We start from the raw sequence: 22,458 nt of genomic DNA, 5'->3' as shown, positions 1-22,458 counted from the left end.
CCACCCAGCAGCCCCAAAACATGCAAGTTATTTAATGGTTCATTCTGCATCATTCTCTCTGATTTTTTTAAGGTAACACTGTTGTAAATATCTTTCCCTATCAAGGAATATATTTTTACAACAGAAATTTTTTAAGTTTATTTATTAATTTTGAGAGAGAAGTGAGCAGGGGAGGGGCAGAGAGAGGGGGAGAGAGAGAATCCCAAGCAGGCTCCACACCGTCAGCATGAAGCCTGATGTGGGGCTCGAACTCAAGAACCGCGAGATCATGACCTGAGCTGAAACCAAAAGTTGGATGCTTAACCGACTGAGCCACCCAGGCGCCCCTACAACATACATTTTTTAACGGATGCATGGTACTCTATGAAGACTAGCTGAATCTGCCATAACTTAGGCATCTACTCTCAATTGTTGGGAATTTATGTTGTTTTCAGACATATTATGATTATAAACAAGGCTGAAATGAAGACCCTTCCATATTGACCCTTTATTATTTCCTTGGCATACATTGATGAAAATGGAATTTCTGGGAATAAGAAACATGGTTCACAGCTTTCGATGGATATTGCCAAGTTGTCCTTGAGAAACAGTCAAAAAGAATTTAAAGGCAGGGTGGTTTTCTAATTATTGCTATCGTATGCTGCACTGTGTCTATGACATGAAGACTGAGCCCAGATGCCCCTGAGGGTACTTGAGGTCATCACACCTTCTCAGACAGGTGCTCAGCGGCTTCCCTACTCTCAGTGCCCGGGCAGCAATCCACAAACGCAGCCAGCTGTCCCCGATACAGAATAAAGATTAGTAAGGCAGAGAAAAACCAAAATTTCTGTTATCTTTTTAAAGGCTGCTTCTTGAGAGTCTCTGAGCAGGGCTAATGTCTGTTTTTTTTGAGAAGTCATTGACCTTCTCCAACACAGAAAAGAAAATCCAACCGAAATAAAAACTCCTTGGCCGGGGCGGGGCGGCGGGGGGGGGGGGGGGGGGGGGGGGGGTGGTCTCTTCTCAGATCTCTGCAAAGAGTTAATGGTGGGGCAGGAGTGAGGACTGAAGCTGCTTCAGCAGCTTCCCCGAGTAGTGTCTGTGTGCATTTGCCTCGAATAAAGCTGTGGGGCGAAGGTGTCTGTCCCCATAAACACGGGGCTCCCCTTGTTGGTCCCATTTGTTGGCTTTTCTTTGTTCCCAAGTTGCTCAATTAGTCACAAAGTTGGAAAAAACCAACTCTGTCCAGCACCCTATAAACGCCCACGGGTCTCCTCATTTGAGAAACAATAAGGATGATTTTCTGTGTTTGTGTTTGTTCTAGAAACAGTCTGAGCTGCAATCATGTCGAAGCCCCCCGACCGCGGTTTCCAGTATTGCGTTTTGCTCTTGAAGCTGATGCTTCTTTTCCTAACCCTCTTTTACAGTGGACCATGGTTTCCCAATATTTCCTCCAAGCTCCTTCGCCTCCCTAGAAGGTGACCTTAAGGCCTGTGGTGGCTGCTGTTGGGCGGTGCTTGGAGCAGGGGCCGCGGGACCCTGGGAGAGCTCGCCTGGCCTTCCCGGCCTCCCTTCCTTGCTTGCGAACAGAAGGTGCCCAGACCTGTCTCTGACTCGTGTGCCCTTGGGCGTCCCACAAAAGCAAGCTTTGTGGTGACTCTCCAGCGAGGCAGTCGGTTCCAGAAGATCTTCAGACTTGCCCGGATAATGTGGCAAAGTGTTTACTCTATTCGGCTGGGGGCACAGCCTATTGAAAAGAGACGGGCTTGCAGATAAACCCCACCAACTGTCGTGGGCCTCAGAGGTACACGGAGGCTGTGCTGAGGGCAGTGATTTGAGCATTTTTAGATCAGAAGAAAACAAAAGGGGAAACGTGGTTCTTCTCGTGTGGGACTGTGCACGAGATGCAAACTGTAGGAAAAAGCACCCAAGCTGTTACTTGTCTCTACCGGTCGAGCTGTGCCTGCCCGTGGCTCCTCCCGGTCCCGGATCAGACAAGGTCCGTGGCACCTGTTCGGGGCCCCACACCACCAACTCCGGCTTTGACCACCACAAGCCCCAAGGCCACGGTTCAGTGGCTCCTGATTTAAACTCCCTTTCGAGGAACTTGTTGACCCAGCTCATTTATTTTCTCTCTTCTATCAGCCAAGTCATTTATTTTCTCTCTTCTATCTATTGCTGGCCTCAGGCTGGGCCTCAGCCCTGTTCTGGTCAGCAGCAGTCATGATGCATGAAGGAGCAGAGGTCCCTACGAGGCCCAGCCTTCCACACAGGTGGGAGGAAGGACAGCTGTCTCTACTTAGAAGGTTCTGCCAGGATCATGCTCTTGAGGCCAGAGACACCTCCATATATGGACTGATACTCTAACAGAGAGCAAAGAAAAGGAAATTTGAATAATCCAGACAGCCCGTGCTGAGACCTGAACCACCCCACACACGTTCCACTTGTCAGGTGTAGGACGCACAGAAAGAAGAGGTTAGGACACAGCAGGATTTCAAGGCGAGGAGAGCCTTCTCCAGAAGAGGTTCCCATCTGGGGTCTTTGAAACCCTAAAAGTATCCGTACCGTTTCCACGGTGAATTACCTACTTATCTGAAAAGCCAGGAAGCAAGAGCAGGCTTCCCCCCGGGAGGCTCCAGACACAAAGGGGTCTCTCCTGTCCCCCTGCGGCTATCTTCCAGAACCTCCGGAGATGTGTCCAAGAGGGGGACGGCTCAGAGGATGACTCTGCTGAAGAGCCGGGGCAAAACTTGTGTGCAGGCGGCCGAGGCTGGGGCTTCTGTCCCCACGGGAGTGCTCACTCCTGAAAACCAGTCCTCCTCTCCCTTGTCGAGGTGGGGCCTTCGTGGCAGGGGAGGAAACTCTCCTCCCCCTGTGGAAGGTCAGGGCTCGGCTGGCCGGCTCGGCCCTTACCAGGACCTCTGAGAGACTGAACTGACTGCCTGCAAAGCCCAAGAGGTCAGTCAGAAAGTGTGGCTCACGGTGCTTCTCCAGCAGTCGGACTGTCCGCTGTGTGCTGAGCGAGCGAGGCCGAGCTGCAGGCACCTCCGGGTTCCAGGCACGGGCCCAGGTGGCCGTCTGCTGCCTGTGGACGTCCCAGGCCATCCTCCCAAGCAACAGTGCAAACTGGGAACAGTCGATACCCCCTGGCGAGGGGAGCACACCCTCTTCCCGGGGCCGGGCGCACTGCCTCCCCGCCACTGAGGCCCTGGCAGGAAGGCGCCTGGCGTCTCAGCCAGCGTCCCCATCTGTGGAACGGAAAACATAATCCCCTCCTCTCGGAACTGTTCCCTGGATGAAAGGAGACAGTGGATGCTGACGGCTTAGCCCTGCGCGCGGCACAAAGTTCGACTGGATGAGCAGCACCTTTCAGCACCCACCCATTCAGACAAGCCCGTCTCAGGCACCCACTACGGATCGGGTGCTGGCTCGGTGCCAGAATACGGGGACATCAGACACGTCAACAATTACACTACAGCACGTAGAAACACTAGATGTTGTGCAAACACATACGGAAGACTTCGGACGGGGGTCGGAGGGGGGGGCGGTGGAAATGAAGGAAAGCTTCTGAGAGGCGGTGGCACCAATGAGTCAGGAGAAGAAGTCAGAAGGCACAGGGGGGAAGGGGCGTTCTCGGCAGAGGGAGCCGCGGATTGTACGGCCAGGGCCACGAGAGTCGGCTGTGCCGGGACCCACAGGGCCAGGAGCCCCAGCAGCCACATAAGCAACTGCTTTCTCCGAGAGGCTGAAGGCAATCGATGTATCTGTGCATAGGATTTCGGATACAAGCATACATATAACGCTATTAGGTTCAAGTGCATCCAAACAGGTGCCTCACAGAGGAAATATTCGCTGACAGTGAACATCTGTGGCCTAGAGGAATCCAAATCCGGTGATGGGGATGCGGTTTCAAATTTAATAACATTTTTACTTACTCGTGGACGGGCTTCTGTGAAGCCTTGGGGCCTCCCGAGCCAGGCTAATTTGCACACAGCAGACCCGCACAGGTTTGTTTTTACTCAGAGCAGGAGATAATAAATAGATGAGGATGAAAATTCTAATTGGATAAAGGCAGTTGGACTGAAGGAGAAAATAAAAATAAGAACCCTCACGAGTTCTCCAGCTTGGTGGGTTGTCGGGAGATGCTGGCAGCTGGAGTATCCAGCCAATCACTCAGGATAACTGACAGGCTGATGTTTCAATGACTCATCTTTGCCAAGGCAGGGTCAAGACTAGAGGTTGGGAGATGCTCTTTAATTTAATAAACCATCTGGAAGAACTGCAAGGTTTTCGTTTGCGCGTCTTTGGCCTCCCTCTATAAATACCTCTACGTTAAGGTGCGGCACATCTCTAATTAAAATCTAAATTGCATTCGAGACATTTGCATCCGAAGAAAGTCATTCCGTTCAGCAGAGACCTACACCTCTGAATTGCAAGTTAATATGTGAAAGCCCTTTACCTCTTCCTTCCCCGCTGCACCATTTTCCATGGTCACTGGGGGGCCGGTAACCTTGCTATGAATATAGCTAGCCTCATTTCTCCTCCCGGCATATACAACTGATGCTTCATATAAAACGTAGCCAGGAATCTTCCAGTGATTCAGCCCAGCAGCCTAACCCCAGCCTAGCATTACCCTGGATTTTCAGATATGGCTCCCACATGTCAGAGAAGGGGTGGGGAAGTGCATCGGAGAGCCACTTAAGTCCGCGTGCAGAACACTAACCGTGGGCTCCACTGTCTACCCCAACAGTTCTCACCCTGGATGTACTGTAAAAATCACCTGGGAAGGGGTGCCTGGGTGGCTCAGTCGGTCGAGCGCCCAACTTCAGCTCAGGTCATGATCTCATGGCTCGTGAGTTCAAGCCCCGCCTCAGGCTCTAGGCTGACAGCTCAGAGCCTGGATTCTCCTTCGGATTCTGTGTCTCCCTCTCCCTCTACCCTTCCCCTGCTGTGTGCTCTGTCTCTCTCTCAAAATGAATGAACTTAAAAAAAAAAATCACTCGAAAGGATTACAGGGCCCTGAGGAGATGGGACAACTACAATGATCCAGAATTGCATTTGATGACATGTGAGTGAGGTATGTAGATGAGCGAAAGGCACTGTATCAATGTTACTATTGGACTCTGATGGCTATGTGGTGGTTATGTGAGATGGTAACGTTTAGGAAAGCTGGGAGGACGGATATACAGGACTTCATTTGCTGTTTGGCATCTATTGTGTAAGTCTCAAATTATTTCAAAAGGAAGAGTTAAAAAAAACCAGAAAAGATAAAAGAACAAAGTCACTAGGGAGAAAAAAAATCTCCCAGGAGGCCTTAAAAAATACCAACGCTTGGGTCTCATCTCAGTCCAATTAAATCAGGTCTCTAGGTATGCAGCCTGAATAACGGTATTTTCAAAAAGCCCCTCCGGTGATGGTGACGTGTAGCAAGGACTGAGAGGCACCGTGGGAGGGAAGTCGGGGGGGGCGGAAACTGAGCTGACCCCCTCTTTATTACATCCCACTTGGTGACTTCGGGCAGGGCCTTAATTCTCACGATGCCTCAGTGGCCCCCTCTGTCAAACGGAGACACCTGGCTGTACCTGAGGACATTGACAGTGTGCAGAGGTGAGCAGAGAGAGACACTTTATGAACCTCAGGAACTCAAGGGGCCAGTAAAGCATTCCTTCTGAAGAGAAGCTTCACTACTTAAGAGCCCCGATGACCTTCAGGACACAGTGATACACTGATAAATTAGCGGGGGCTGGCCTCGTGGTTAAAAAGTGAGCAAGTCCAGTGTGGCCATGGCTTCCTTTCCTTCCATCCACAGCGACAGAGACATCATTTGGCGGGCCTCGCACCCACAGATCCCGCTGCCTTGGTTCTACAAGGGATTTTATTTTTGAGAGAGAGAATAATAAAAATACGTGAATAACTAAAAACCACAGAATTTTGTACTCTGTTTTTATTTATTTATTTATTTATTTATTTATTTATTTATTTATTTAGACGGTGAGTGGGGGAGCGGCAGAGAGCAAGAGGGAGGGAGAGAATCCCAAGCAGGCTCCGTAACTGTCAGCGCAGAGCCTGAGGTGGGGGCTCAATCCCACAAACCATGAGATCATGACCTGAGCTGAAATCAAGAGTCAGATGCTCAACGGACCGAGCCACCCTGGTGCCCCAAATTTTGTACTTTAAGTGGGTGAAGTGTATGGCATGTGAATTATATCTTATAAGGCTATTTAAATGTTTAATAGCATATACTTCTTGAAAAAAAACAACAACAACCCATATTTCTGGGTCCCAGCCCCAGAGTTTCAGATTCAGTAGATCTAGGTTCAGACCTTAAGAATTTGCATTTCTCTCCAAACCCCCCACACAATGGAGTCAGAAACCTTGAGGTCTGAGAGGTACAGAGCGGTGGGGGCCGAACAGAGGTACAGAATCACATAGCCTCAAGTAGCCCGAAAATTCACTGATAACACTGGAGAAGGATGCCATTGTGACCTGAATCAGCAATAAAGAGGAAATTCTTTTTATTTTATTCTGTTTAAGACGGAAGGTACTATAAGACTCTTAGAACATTGTCATCAGTATAATTGAAGAAAGAAAATGTGATTATGTGGAAAGCTCCAGCATGGGTCCAAACACATTAGAAATTCCCCCTTTTCTCTGGCATTTTCAGCTAGCCATGGAATTCCTGGGGCATAAATCTTGGCTTTTTCATTTTGAATGTTTCCTCTTTTGCCTTTCCCCGTTGTGCATATATGACTCTCCTCTTATTTTATGCCTTAAGGGAATTTAAAATAAACATTTAGATAGTAAAGACAAAAAAGAATTTGCATTTCTAACACACTTCCAGGTGATGTTGATGGAGCTGGTTCTAGGCACCACACTTTGAGAACCACTGATCTCTAGTATTGGTCTTTGTTTCATTGACTGATAAAATTCAGGAAGGCTTTGTCACATCCTCTGGATATCTGGAGAGCTGCACCTTTATTTTTCCTGCTTTCATTGTTTTTTTTTTTTTTTTTTTTTTTTTTACACTGAGTTGGCCCAACTCAGCATGGGGAAGTGAAATCTTCTGACAGAGACCTGTGCCTTATCAGGCTCATTAATCTGTCGCACGCACAGACACCCAAGGCAGGGCACACCTCTGAACACAGGCCTCTTGAGTTCAGACCCTGGCAAGTGACTTTCTCAGGGAGTTGACAGAACTACTGTGTGCATTTGATGCGACTGGCTTGGACAGGTCCAATATCACAGCTCTTTCCCAAACAGGTTATCCCTCATTATTTGGAGTTCACATTCTTCCGTTGAAAGTGCCTCATTAGGTATATTGCATCAAAATCCTTAATACTATTACAACATGCACACCTGTTAGCCTACAACCTCGCTTCTACAAACTTCTTCTGAAGGAAACATTAACAGATGTGTGCAGGGATTTAATCATAAGGAAGCTTCTCATCAATGTGTTATAAAGAGCAAAAATTTAGAAACTACTTAAATGTCCAATCATAAGAGATTGGGTTAAATAAAATAGGCGGCATCTGCTGGGTGTCATTTTTAAAATAAACTTCTCATTTAAAACTTCTTCAGCATTAGAAAGACTTGTAGAGTTTGTAGAAAGCCAGTATAGAGTTTCCATATTCCCCCATTTTTAACATCGTACATTTCTCACAATAAAGAACCAATACTGACAAATTACTATGAACTCAACTCCATGCCTTATTCAGATCTCCTTAGTCTCCATCTAATGTCGTATTTCTGTTCAGGGTCCCATGGATGACACCACATCCTGTTTTGGTAGCATGTGTCCATACACTCCTTTTGGCCGTGAGTGAGTCTCAGACTTCCCTCATTTGACGACCTTGTGAGTTTTGAGAAGTACTGGTCAGCTGTGTCGTAGAATGTTTCTCAACTTGGATTTGTCTGATGTCTCTTCTCATGATTAGAATGAGGTTCTGCATTTCAGAGAGGAAGACCACAGATGGAGCACACCCTTCTTATCCCATGATACGACAGAGTACGCGCTATTGCCTTGATCACTGGCTGAGGGGGTTTGTCAGGTTTTCTGCTGTGAAGCTACTCCTTTTTCTCACTGTCATCTCTGGAGGAATCACCATGCACAGCCCACTTCCTGGAGGGCAGAGTATCTGCGTAAGTTATTTGGGATTCTTTTGTATGGGAGATTTGTCCCTTGTCCCACATTTATTTTTTCAGTCCTTGAGTTATATCAGCACGGACTCAGGGACCCTTATATATATGGGGTTATAATTCAATCCTACTTTATTAATTTTGTTGCTCGAACTTTCTCAGCTCTGGCCATTGAGAATGCTTTCAGTAGGCTCCCATACCCCTTTGGCATACCACCACGTTGTAAGTTTTTTTCTTTTTGAGCATTTTCTTACTTTCTGGCATGACAAAATGCACAGGCAATTCAGTGGAGGGGAAAAAAAAAACAGACTTTTTGACAAACGCTGTGGGATCAACTGGATATCCGAATGCAAAAAAATTGAAGTTCAATCCACATCTTGCACCACATACAAAGATTAATTCAAAATGCAGCATGAATCTGAATGGAAAGCCTAAAACTATAAATCTTTTAGAGGAAAATATAGGAGAAAATCTTTGTGACCTTGGGATAAGCCAAGAGTTCTTAGATATGACACCAATCACAGGATCGATAAAAGAAAGAATAATTTAAACATCATTAAAATTAAAGGTCTACTCCTCAAAAGACAATCAGAAAATGAAAAAGAATGAATGAGAAGACAATCCACAGAATGGGAGCAAATATTTGCAAATCATGTATCTGATAAAGGACTTGTGTCTAGCAGAGTATCAGATAAATTTATAAATTTCAGTACGAAAACAAGCAAGCAAATTCTTAAAAATGGGCAAAATATTTGAACACCCATTTCACAAAGAAGACATACGGATGGCAAATAAGGACATGAAAAGTTGCTCAGTGTGTTTGGCCATTAGGGAAATGTGAATTAAAGTCCCAATGAGGGACTACACACTCATCAAAACGGTTAAAATTAAAAAGACTGATAATATCAAGTGTTGGTGAGGGTGTGCAGAAGCAGGGACTCTCATACACTACTGGGCGTAATGTGAAATGGTCCAGCCCCTTGGAAAGACCACCTGGCAGTTTCCTGAAAAGTTAAACATATGCCTACCACGTGAGACAGCCGTTTGCTCTCCCAGGTGTTTACCCAAGAAAAGTGAAAACATAGGACCACTCACACAGACTTGTACACTTCCTACCAATGTTATCTGTAATTGCCAAAAATGGAAGTCTTGGTAAATGGTGAAGGGATAAACAGGTATGGTCCGCACAACGGATTACCACCCAGCAATAAAAGGAACGAACGCTTGATATGCACCGCAAATTGGATGAATTTCAAGATGATGCTGAGTGCCAGAAGCCGGACAAAAATGAATGCACGCTGCGTGACCCCATTGACAGAAAATTCTAGCAAACGTAAACTGATCTATAGTGACTCAGGGGCTGTCTGGGAAACGGGGGGGGGGGGGGGGAGAACAGGAGGAAACTTTTAGGGGCTACAGATGTGTATGTCCATTGTCTGTCGTGCATGTGTAGGGATGTGTGCACATGCCAGTGTTTATCAAACCGTGTACTTGAACATGAGCAGTTTATTCAATATCACTTGCACGTAAGACTGGGAAGGAAGGAGGTATAGACAGGGATCAGAGTTATCTATACCACAAAGGGAGAGAGAGAGAGAGCAACAGAGCTGTGGCTGCCAAGGGATGGTGGGCGGGGTGCCAGTTGTGGTCGCGATTTAAGTTCTGCTGTGTACGTGGGAGACCCTGCCGCCCAGCAGGGAGGGAAGGCTGAGGATGCCGTGGAGAGGGAACAATTGTGGAAGGGTGGGGCAGGGGGCACCCAACCCGGGCAGGGGGTTGGCCCAGGGCGGGAGCGTAGACAGTCCCCCCATCCCTCCCCAGCGGCCGGAGGGGAGGCCAGGCGGGTGTGCAGTTCAGGGAAGGTGTCCTGACTATTTCTATTTTCTCAGTAAAATCACAGGCCAAGAGTGAAGAAGGGCAAGCTCTGGAGGTCTGAGAGGGAAGCGGGAGGAACGGTGGTCTCGGAGAGCAGGAGGCACTGAGTGTGAAGGCCACTACATGATGGTGGTCAGAAATGCTCTGGGGGTGGGGGTGGGGGGCTGTCCAGGCGGCACCTGCCGCCAGGGTGCCCCCAACACTTTTGGGAAGTGGGCCCTGCTCCTCGGACTTCACCCCTGCCAGGTCTGCGGGCCTTCCCCGCGACGGTCACTCCCCTGGCCATCGAGCTACCCTCTTCCCCCGGCTCACCCCCCAGTGGCGCCGTGCAGGCTGGCTGGCTGGCTGGCTGCCCGTCCTCGACGCACAGCTGGCTCTCAGGGCGGTGCCTGGCCCGCAGCGCAGGCCAGAGGGGCAGAGGCCCGGGGCCGCTCCTCTCCTCCCACCCATTTACGCCCTACATCTCTGTGCCCGTTTCTTCTGTCGCCCTAGGTTTCTCCACCTTGCTCCGCGTCTCGGGAGACTGCACAGCTCACCTCTCAAGGCAGCTTGCTTTCTGGCTACAGGGGCAGTCGCCAGGTCCCGGGATTCATTCTCTGGGCCAGTTCCCCGTGGTCACCTCTGGCTGGCTGCACAGAAAGGTCAAAGCCCAGCAGTCTCTCCTTCCCGGCCCCGCCCCCGCCCCCCCCCCCCACTTCCTTCAGGGGGAGGAGTGGGAACACTCCAGCGACCAGCCTCAGGTAGACTTTCCGTCATGGTTTCCTCACACCCTGCCCTGGCCTGTGTAAATAATCCTTTTATTGAATCCCCTTAGAATAATGCTAATTTGTGTGTGCCATCTGTTTCCTGCTGGGACGCTGACAGAACCCTATCTGTGAATAATGATTTTAATAACTCTGAATTCCATTAGTGCCTCGCTACTCAAATGTGACCGGGGCCAGTGGCACAGTATCACCTGAAAGCGTGAAAGAAATGCAGACTCTCAGACCCCACCTCAGACCTCCTGATCCGGGATTAGCCCTCCGGAAAGACGCCCCTGGTGCTTCCCTTGCACACTCACATCCAGGCAGCACGGCATGAGAGTATTCTGCGTTTACTGAAGCTCTTCTGGGTACAAAATCCCCAAAGACTCACTCAGACTGGTTGAGGCAAGGGGGTCTTCTACCCGAGGCAGTGAAGGAGACAGACTTATGCAGAACTCTGACAGGACCATGGAGAAGGTAAAGCCTTATGAAGACCCTAAAGGGCCGTGTGGACCCCAGAGACCTCAGCAAGAGGGGTCTGCAGGCCTTCACTCTTCCAGCCTGGATTCTCCATGGATTTGCCCCATGTTCCATGACCAACGGGGACCCCTCACCACTTACTCTTTTTTCCAGAGTTCTTGTTCACTCACAGCTGTGCCCACCTAACTCCCAACGTGAGCTCACTTTCTGCCCATCGTGCTCCCTGGTCTGTCTCCTAACCCTCTTTTGTGGACTACCTAAACTTCCGTTGCCCAACGTGTCCCTGTTTGGACAGAGCTTTCGGTCTCAGCCTCTCTAACAGGCTCATGGCTAGCTGCCAATTCCTGACCAATTCCAGCAGGTACCAGGTATACAGACGGTCTGATCAGCAGGGCCTGGGGAAGAAAATCACACTGTGATCACACTTCCGGTTAAAATGGTCTTAGGGGTGTCTGGGTGGCTCAGTCGGTTGAGCATCCGACTCTTGATTTCATCTCAGGTCCTGATCTCATGGTTGTGAGATGGAGTTCTGCATCAGGCTCCGATACCGGGCATGGCCAAGCAGGCCTGGGATCCTCTCTTCTCCCTCTTTCTCTGCCCTTCCCCCAATCGCTCTCGCTCACTCTCTCAAACTAAATGAGTAAAATAGTCTTCAAAGAGCTGAAACAAGGTTTCTAAATATTGGTTGCAGGCTCTTTCCCCTCTACCTACATCACCACCTCTTATCCCTGCTCCCCCTACACCCCCCACACCTCTCAGGAACATCTGCATCCTCTGGCAGACTCTGACACGCATGGAGATGACTCTTCATGTTCAGGGTACTTCAAATGTTGTATAACAAAATTAATTACATTTAATTAAACTTACCCATTTTTTATAGCTCCCAACAAATCTAAAATGCCACGTTAAGCTTATAAGACGGCAGCCTTCCAAAGGATTGGGCTGTTGGGTGTATCTGCTCTAAAAGGCTCATGTAATTTCAGGGATCATTTTACACGAGTGGGTAATAGCCTCTTGGCCTCAGTTAAGCATCAAGCAAGAATTAGCCTCTGGGTCCTCGGCCAAGTCACTATCTATGTCCCCCCTTCCTGCACGCCAGCAACAATGCTCACGCAGAGTTTCTACCTCCTTTCATAATGCATGAAAACTATGAGCCTGCTTCTCCTTCCCCCCACTATATGGGAGCAGGGGAGGGAACATTTTGTATTTCTCACAAGCAAAGAGCCTGGCATATGGTAGTTGCTGAATTTATTAACATTTATTGAATGGATGAATGCTCTTGCTCATTGGCTATTAAGTTTCTCTTATCTTTTTTCTCTGAAAAAAGTCTTTCTCCCCAAGTCTTAGAGGATTTCTTGCTCCCCAAGATTTAGAGGGGATGTGGTGGCCACAGGTCTAACATGTCTTCTCACTTGGACCCAGACTGAAGCAGTAGCCTCTCTCTGGTCCTAGTATCAAGGGAGAGGGCTGATGGAACATCAATACACCCTAAAGGCTCTACTTATAACTGGCCCACAGTCACTTCCACACATTCCATGGGCTAGAGTAAGCCATGTGGCAGGCCCAACAGGAGGGGAGGAGAAAATTATGCTTTGCAAAGGAAGGAGGGGGGCGGTAGTGAATATCTGCCAAAAAGTAATACTATACAGTAAACACCGAACAATATCTACCCTGTGTTGTTTACCTGAGTTTTCTATCAACTCTGTTCTGAGGTTTTAACTAGTTTTCAAAACCAGCAAACTAAAATCCCCTACAATGTAAAGATTAGTCAGGATCTATTCACTTCAAGGGACAGAATACAACTCAAACTACTTTATGAACTAAAGGCGTGGCAATATATCTATTGAATGTTCACAAACACGGAATAAAACTGCCTTAAGCCTTCTTTTGGGTCAGAACAAACAAAATCCAAAATTGCACAAAGTGAATTCAATGGTGAACCCTCAGAGTATATACACTCTTGACAAACTGAAATAGGTAAACCTTCAGTTTACGTATTTCTGTCCTTTGGAAATATTCAAGGCCAAGAAATCCTGTACCATATCATTTAATTTCAAAATCTTCCCTGGCTGTCGTACCCTAAATTCCTTTCCCATCAATTTTCCCCAGTAGAGCCATTTCATCCAGGTGTCAAATTTCTTAACACCCTATATCCTTCCTACCAGAGGGGACAATGCACACAACATACCTTAAATCATTTTGGTCTCTTGCTATTCGTTCATTAATTCCATAAGCCTTACCGAGAACCTATTAAAGGGCAGGTGCTGTATTTAGCTCTGGGAGTGCACAGGATGGGTAAGCACAGACAGTCTAGAAATTTGTCACATAACAGGGGCAAGAGGCTTATAAACAACATCTGGAACGCTGCATGATAAGCACGGTAACAGAAGCAAGAAACAGCTCAGCTCAGCGCTACGCAGACAACTGTGGCCACAGTGGAACGCTCAGCTACAGAAATGGGAGGCTGGTGGCACCAGCTGGCGGTCACTGGAGTAATGTCTCAAGGAGAATCTGAACTCTGACTGAAGACAGAAGCTGGGAAGATAAAGGAAAAACAGTGGACAGAAGAGTCACATGCAGAGGAATCAACGGAACCAGCCAAGTGAAGGGTGGCCGAGTTTCTCTGTGCTGCCCTTGAGGGACACCGATCACACCAAGCGAGACATTATGGAGTCAGGCTGAGTTGGAAGTGTCTGTGGGATATGCAGGAGGGATACTTCCTTGGATTCGTGAGTGATCTGCACCCAGTTATTGAAACTTATTTGTGTATGTTTGTGCACGGAGTGAGCAGCAGCCAGGGCAAAGAACAACGAGGGGGTGACAAATCTATGGTAGAACCAGCATGCCAAAGCCAGATTTCTTTCCTCACAAAGAATAACCAAAAACAGGTTCTGTCTTGTTCTGCTCCTTACTCATTACCAGGAGCTGGCTCGGTGGGGGGCTCTGTGGTACCTGCCGAACAAAGCACTTAAGAGAAGACTAGGGGCGCCTGGGTGGCTCGGTCAGTTAGGTGTCCAACTTCGGCTCAGGTCATGGTCTCACGGTTCACAGGTTCACGCCCCACGTCGAGCTCTGGGCTAACACCTTGGAGTCTGGAGCCTGCTTCAGATTCTGTCTCCCTTTCTCTCTGCCTCTCCCCCGTTTGCAATCTGTCTCTCTGTCTCTCTCTCAAAAGTGACATAAAGATTAAACAAAAATTAAAAAAAAAGAGAGACCTATAGCCTACTGGGTGCTCGCTACAGGGCTGGATGTGGAGCACAGTCTCCAGGTGTAGGAATGCTACAGGTTTCAAAAGCGGCCACGCAATCTGCCAGTACAGGCTAAGCGATTATCTTCAGGAAAGCTAATTTAAGAACATGAGAAATTCACTGTCCGGAACTGGCTAAGCATTGTACTCAGGGATCTTGCCCTGAGAGTGCTCTTATATTACTGGACACAATGAAAACATTAGTATTTTATAGGAAATATGTTTATTATTGATCGTTGCAATTCAAAAATACTCTTTTCTCGGGACTGGTCCATCTTACTCTGTCTCTTTAGAGATATTAAATACATCAAAAATGTGAGCAATTTTGCTTAATAATACACAGAAATTTCTGTATGGTAAGCAAGATAGGAATTTCTAACAATGAAACAAGGTCTCCAGAAGTTGTCGGTAAAACAAAGGAAGCATTTCGAGTGACAAGATGTAGGAATCCACGGATAAGATCTAACAGAGCACATGCTGGAAAATGGGATCAAGAAACTTTGTAATCCACCCTCACTCTGAGTTTGCTCTGGGATGGCACAAACATGTCCCGTGAAAGGGGCTTAGAAACAGAACTGCTTTGGTCCGAGGACAGATCCTTTGGGCATGGGACTCATGTTACCTAAGTGTCCCAAAGCCAACTGTTTTTTGCAACTTCTTGTCCACATAATCATGACCAGAGGTCTCAAGGAGAAGAGCACGGAGCATCTAGCTTTGACTTTTGAGCAGATGTAACACCAGCTCTTCATCCTCTGCTAAAGACAGGCCTGTGTCCAAAGGCTCTAAGGTCTCCCACTTGGCCTTCTTTCTGTTACGACTCGTGGGTCCCACGTCTTCCACTTCGCTGTTGTTCCTTTTCCTCATTCCCTGCTTCTTCTTGGTATCACTGGTGGGAACAAATCCAACGATTTACTTGATAAACAACTAAATCCATTATGAAATCAAACACTTAAAATAGGACAAAATCACCAATAACAGAGAGTTGGTAAAGTGGTATTATTACTCAAGAGAGAAAGAAACTGTAACAACATCAGGATATCTGTATGTCATAAGTACCTTCCTATTAACAGATGGGGGCAGAAGGCCTACCATGCACCAGGCACTGCACAGGCACTGTCTCATCCAATCCTCACAATTCTAGGGAGCTACAGTTATATCATCCACAACCTGGGGACACTGATGGCCTGCACTCTGGCTCCTATCTGTGCTTGTCCTGCCGCGGCAAACAGCCTGTATTAAAGTTAGATTACTGTTTTGGTAGCAATCGGTAAGCTAACAGATACCAGGATACCAGATACTAACATCTTCTGTATGAAGTTGTGATATACAGGTTAAGAGTAAAAGAGAACCTCAAATGTCAAATTATTTAAGACATCAAATAAACTTTCTCCATTTAATGGGGTGCCTGGGTGGCTCAGTCGGTTGAGCGTCCGACTTCGGCTCAGGTCACGATCTCACAGTCCATGAGTTTGAGCCCCGTGTCAGGCTCTATGCTGACAGCTCAGAGCCTGGAGCCTGCTTCGGATTCTGTGTCTCCCTCTCTCTCTCTCTGCCCCTCTCATGCTCTCTCTCTGTCTCAAAAATAAATAAATAAATAAATAAATAAATAAATAAATAAATAAATAAATAAATAAATAAATAAAATTAAAGTCTATATCTAAGACCCAAACATAGTCTTAAAAAAACAAACATTATTACAGTATTCCACTCCTACCACTTTTATTCAACATAGTACTGGAAATCCTAGCTGCTGCAATCAGACAAGAAAAAGAAATAAAAGGTATTCAGATTGGTTAAGGAAGAAGTAAAACTGTCACTATTTCCAAATGATATGACATTAAATATAGAAAATCCTAAAGACTCAACCAAAAAAAAAAAAACTATCAGAAATAAATTCAGTAAAGTTGCAGAACACAAAATCAGTATACAGAAATGTGTTGCATTTCTATACACTAATAATGGAGAAGCAGAAAAAGAAATTAAGAAAACAATCCCACTTACAAGTGCACCAAAAGAGGCACCTGGGTGGCTCAGTCAGTTGAGCATCTGACTCTTGATCTCGGCTCAGGTCATGATCTCACAGTATGTGAATTCAAGTCCCCCATTAGGCTCTGCACTGGTGGCATGGAACCTGCTTGGGATTCTGTGTCTCCTTCTCTCTGCCTCTCCCCCACTTTTGCTCTCTCTCTTTCTCTCTCAAAATAAATAAACTTAAAAAAATTTTTTTTTAACTTGCACCAAAAATAAAATAAAACAAAACAAAACAAAGTAAAATTCCTAGGAATAAATTTAACCAAGGAGGAGACAGATCTATACTCTAAAAACTGTAAGACACTGATGAAAGAAATTTGAAGATGGCACAAATAAATGGAAAGACATACTATGCTTACGGACTGGAAGAGTTACTGTTAAAAACTCCTACTATCCAAAGCAATCTACAGACTCAATGCAATCCCTATTAAAATTCCAATGGCGTTTTTCACAGAACTAGAAAAAGTACTCCTAAAATTTGTACAGAACCACAAAAGACCCCAAATGGCCAAAGCAGTCTTAAGAAAAACAAAGCTGGAGACATCATAACCCCAAATTTCAGAATAAACTACAAAACTATAGGACTCAAAACAGTATGGTACTGTAGAGAGTCCCCAAATAAACCCAAGCTTTATAATATAGTTAATTAATCCATGACAAAGGAAGTATGGATATACAATGGGTAAAAGACAATCTCTTCAATAAATGGTGCTGAGAAAACTGGACAGCTACAGGTAAAAGAATGAAACTGGACCACTTTCTTATACCATACACAAAAATAATCTCAAAATGGATTAAAGACCTAAATATGCGACCTGAACAATAAAACTTTTTAAAGAAAATACAGGCAGTGATCTTTTGGACATCATCCTTGGGAACATTTTTCCAAGTATGTCTCTCTTCACACAAGGGAAAAGCAAAAAATAAACCACTGGAGCTACATCAACCTAAAAAGCTTTTGCAGTTGAACGAAACCACCAACAAAACAACAAGGCAACCTGCTGAAAAGAAGATATTTGTAAATGACATATCTGGCAAGGGGTTAAAATCCAAAATATACAAAGAAATTATACAATTAAACACCAAAGAAGCCAAACAATCCAATTTAAAAATGGGCACAGGAACCAAATACACATTTTTCCGAAGAAGACATACAGATGGCCAACAGGCACATGAAAAGATGCTCAACATTGCTAATTACCAGGGAAATGCAATTCAAAACTACAATGAGGTATTAGAATGGCTAGTATAAAAAAATAAGTAATAACAAATGTTGGCAAGATATGGAGATAAAGGGACCCTGGTGCACTGTTGGTGGGAATGTCAATTGGTACGGCCCCCATAAAAAACAGTATGGAGGTTCCTCAAAAAATTAAAATAGAAATACCATAGGATTCCACTACTGAGTATTTACCCAAAGAAAATGAAAGCACTAATTCAAAAAGATACATGTACCTCTATGTTCACTGCAGCATTTACAATAACCAAAATATGGAAGCAACCTAAGTGTCCATCGACAGATGAACGGACAAAGATGTGGCATACACACACACACACACACACACACACACACACACACAGATAGGAATATTATTCAGCCATAAAAAAAGAACAAAGCTTTTGCCATTTGCAACAACATGGATGGATCTAAAGGATACTATGCTAAATGAAGTCAGAATGAGAAAGACAAAAACCATATGTTTTTGCTTATATGTGGAATCTGAAAAACAAAACAAACAAAAAGCAGAAACAGACCCATAAACATAGAGAACTGGTTGTTGCCAGAGGGAGGGCAGGGGGACAGGTGAAATGAGGGAGTAGGAGGCAGAGACTGCCACTAATGGAATGAATAAATCACAGCCGCAACATAGGAAATATAATCAATGTTATTGTAATAGTGTTATATGGTGACAGATGGTGTCTACACTTGTGGTGAGCATTGCATAAGGTACAGAGTTGTGGAATCACTAGGTTGTACCCCTGAAACTAATGTAAAATTGTGTGTCAACCATACTTCAATTTAAAAAAACCAAACCACCATTGTTACTGCAGGGTTCTGCATACACTTGAGGCACAGACCATAAACATAAAGCTAGTTTCTGAAGGTACAGGAAATCACTTTATACATTAAAAAGAAAAGAAAAAGCAAAACAGCAAAACATTCTCAAAGTATTGTGAGATACCATCATCATGTTCAAAGATGACCCAATTACTGGATGCAGGATTAAAGCAAAACTAAAAGCCCATCTAATAGCCTTCATAGTAGCAACCCTTCGTCAAAGGCTTGCTAACGGTCTGGCACTGTGCTACATGCTTTATACAGACTACATCATTTATCTTCAGGAAAATCCTTGGTTGGGGAGCATTAGCTTCATTCTACGATTAAATGACTGTACACAGATTATAAACATAGGATTCGAACCCAAGGACTCTAAATTTAGCTCCAAAGCCAGGTTACTGAAAGCAATAAGCTGACTAGCTTCAGTTAGTATTTGAAAGACAAGAAAGAAAAGAATTAGCTGTGGAAAGAACACTGATTTGGCACTAACACAGTCAAACCTTAGCCAATCAACTAACATTTCTAAGCATTAGTCTCAATCTGTAAAGGTGAAGATTATATAATTTACTTAGCAGAATTGCTATAAGAATTACTTAAAATTACATAAAGTCAAGAACATAGTAATACTCAATACATGTTAATTTCCTTTCTGCTTATAAACTACTTCATTTCAAATAAATTCTTACACTGATGTTATATAATAGAAAAGCAGAAAAAAAATCCACAGAAATATCATATTCCAAGCATATGATGTATTCCAAAAAAGAACAAAGTGCTCAAATTTCAATGGAGAATATTACTTCTTAAGAAGCATGCCTGGCTATGAGTGAATTTGCCTAATCAGCATATCTACTTATGCCCAGCTTGAAGCAAAGCCGTAAATAATTTCCCATTTCACCTCCCAGAAATGCTCAATGCTCTGACTCAGCAGCCATTCTCTCCCACCATCGGAGGAAAGACAAATGAGACAGCACTATGAGATTATTTCAAGCCTCAAACAACTGCATTTTCAAAGAGTACTTGAAGAGATAAACGTGAAAAGAATTCCCCATAATGGGAAATTCAGTTAGCAAAGATAGTTAATTCTTAGTGGAAAGGGCCTTAAAAAAGAAAATATATTGAGTCTTAATCTGATTGTGTATTGCCCATCCTGTTTAAGCTCCACTGGGCTAGAGTACCAGGATTTATTTGGTACAAGGTAATACTGATTTCTGCCCTGCCTGTATTTCAAGAGCACCTCAGAGCAGCTCATCAGAAACAGCCTAATTAGTAGGCTTTACTAATGCATCCTTTGTTAATGTGCTCTTGAACATTATATTCCCTGCAGGAAATAGCTGGTTCAGATAATAAAAGGAAGATGGGAAATTTATGTAACACAAATATTTTCATAATTAGCAGCTTTGCTGCTTTGTGGGCCAGTTCAAATTCTAGAAAGGTATTTTATCCTACTTGCCATAGCAAATAAGTAGCAATTTGTATAACAAATTAATTATTAAACAACAATATGGATATTCAATAGGTAAGTCACCTAAAAGGGGGAAAATGTACTGAGTCTAGAAAATAATACGGTAAGCAAGAAAGCAAAATATGGTCACAATGTGGTCTCTTCAGAAAAGGCCCCTTCCAAATGGTGCAGTACTAGAGGGTGAGGTCAGCAACATGGCTGAAGAAGACATCCCCGGTTCATGTCCCCTCCCAACAACATGTGGCATCCTTCCACGGGCAGAAGTGTTTTTGTGGGAGCTGTGGGATCCAGCACTAGACACCAAGAGACCTGAGAGGAGTCTCACCCAACCCTGCTTTGGGTAATAGGTATACAGACTACATCCCAAGTTGTGAACTGGCTTCCAGCCCCTCTTGGCAGTGGGAGAACACCATCTTAAACAAACACCCATGGACAGGAACACTTGTGGAAATCCAGGTTTCCAGGGGGGAAATTCCAGCACGCTGGAGAGGGGAGGAGGAATAGTATGATTTCACTCCTATCACCCCTCCCCCTAGATGGCACAACTGAGGGCTGAGAGATCTTGTCCACAATTTTTCCCATGGTGCAAAGAGAGCAGGTGAGCGAGTGCCCAGCTTTCCCCACTGTGCGGAATGCTGCCCTAAAAGGCCCATGTCTCTCTCACTCTATCCAGATTACTAAATCATGAGCTGCATGGCTAGGGGCAGGAGGCAGGAAAAAGCTGGGAGAGTGGCAGACAGGACTCTCAGAATAAGGAATGTGAATCTTCCTGTGTCATGGATTCCATCAAGAACCCTGCCCATGAACCAGTGGAGATGCCCTGCACACAGATCCCTCCAAGTGGCCCATGGGCACTCCCTAGCACTCGTGTGCCTTACCTATACCCCCCTACACCTGCGTCCGTCTCCCTGTGCATGCTCCTGATGACGGTGGTGGGAGTAAGCTCTGGTAGGTATCTGCTGAGCATCACCCAAATCTGCAGGTCAGGGAAAGACCACCTCAGCATTAGTGCCATTCTTGGAAAAGCAAAAGGGAGGCTGGAAGCATTTGGCCTGATGTGTTGCAGGATCAAGAGAAGACATACAAGTTAAAAAATTCTGCACATGAGGGAGCCAAGAAGTGTGGAGCAGGTGAGAAAACCTCAAAATCCCTGTCTGACCCAGGGATGACAGAAGACATTTCTCTCTTGAAGGCAGTTAGTAAAGACTAAGGGAGGTGACTGCTACCACAAATGTGAAGACAGCAAGGAACTGACTGATCTAGGAAACATGACACCACCGAAAGGTCACAGAATTTTCCAGTAGCTGATCCCAAAGACATGAAGATCTACAATTTACTGGATAAAGAAATAAAATAGCTATTTTAAGGAAGTTCAACAAGGTACAAAAAAAAAAAAAAAAAAAAGAAAGAAAAAAAAAGTCAACTAAACCAGGAAAACAATGTATGAACAAAATGGGAAGTTTAACAAAAAGATATAAGTCATTTACCAAAAAGCCCAACTCTGCAAAAGAAACCAAAAAGAAACTCTGCAGCTGAAGAATACAATGAATAAAATAAAACTTTAGAAGGGAGGATCAAAGTCAGAAGGAATCAAGCAGAAGAAAGAATCTGCAAGTTAGAAGACAGAAACTTTGAAATTATCTAGTCAGAGAAGAACAAAGGAAAAGAATGAAAGAGAGTGAAAAAAGCCTACATTACCTATGACATACATTCAAAAAACAAAAAAAAAAAACCCACGACACTCTGTAAATCACTGGAATCCTGGAAGGAGACAAGAGGAAGAAAGGAGCAGATAGCCTATTTAAAGAAATCATAGCTGAGAACTTCCCACATCTGGGGGAGAGACGTGGATACCCAAGTTGATGAAGGTTATAGGTCCCCAAACAAATTCAAAGAAATCTCCTTCAAGACACATAATAAAACTGTCAAAAATCAAAGACAAAGACAGAATTTTAAACACAGAAAGAGAAAAGAAACTTGCAACTGACAAGGGAATTCCAATAAGGCTATCAGCAGATTACTCAGCAGAAACTTTACAGGTTTAGAGAGAATAGGAGGATATGAAAAGAAAAAACCTCCAACCAAGAATACTGTATCCAACAAAACTGTCTTTCAGAAATGAAGGAGAGATAACGACTATCCTGGACAAACAAAAGCTGAAAGAATCCAAGTTGAAATGAAAGAATCCAAGTTGACATGAAAGGATTCATAGTACAAGAAAACATAGGAAACTATCCAATAAACTGGAAAATTCAAGTATATAGTTAAATTCAAAATATGCTAGGGCTGTAATATGGTGGTGTGTTCACCACATAACTCCAGGTTACGGAAGGTTAAAGGTTAACGGGCAAGAGTATTAAAAATAACAATAAGCTACAGGGGGTGCCTGGGTGGTTGTTGGCTAAGCGTCCAACTTCAGCTCAGGTCATCATCTCACGGTTCG

General features: G+C 44.9%; 1 protein-coding gene across 1 annotated transcript in view; it reads right to left on the bottom strand.

Annotated features, from left to right (window-relative positions):
* Positions 1-14,664: 14,664 nt before the first annotated feature.
* DDX10 (DEAD-box helicase 10) overlaps positions 14,665-22,458 on the bottom strand; it is a 281,218-nt gene continuing 273,424 nt past the window's right edge. Inside the window, exon 18 of the mRNA XM_043579268.1 lies at positions 14,665-15,346. Within this exon, the coding sequence (XP_043435203.1) occupies positions 15,169-15,346 (178 nt within the window). The 3' untranslated portion in view covers positions 14,665-15,168. The remainder of the gene's footprint in view (positions 15,347-22,458) is intronic.

Source organism: Prionailurus bengalensis, chromosome D1 (genome assembly GCF_016509475.1).
Source record: "Prionailurus bengalensis isolate Pbe53 chromosome D1, Fcat_Pben_1.1_paternal_pri, whole genome shotgun sequence".
In the NCBI taxonomy this organism is placed as follows: Eukaryota; Metazoa; Chordata; class Mammalia; order Carnivora; family Felidae; genus Prionailurus; species Prionailurus bengalensis.
The sequence above is the reverse complement of the archived record's forward strand: the minus strand, read 5'-3'. Positions and strand labels throughout refer to the sequence as shown.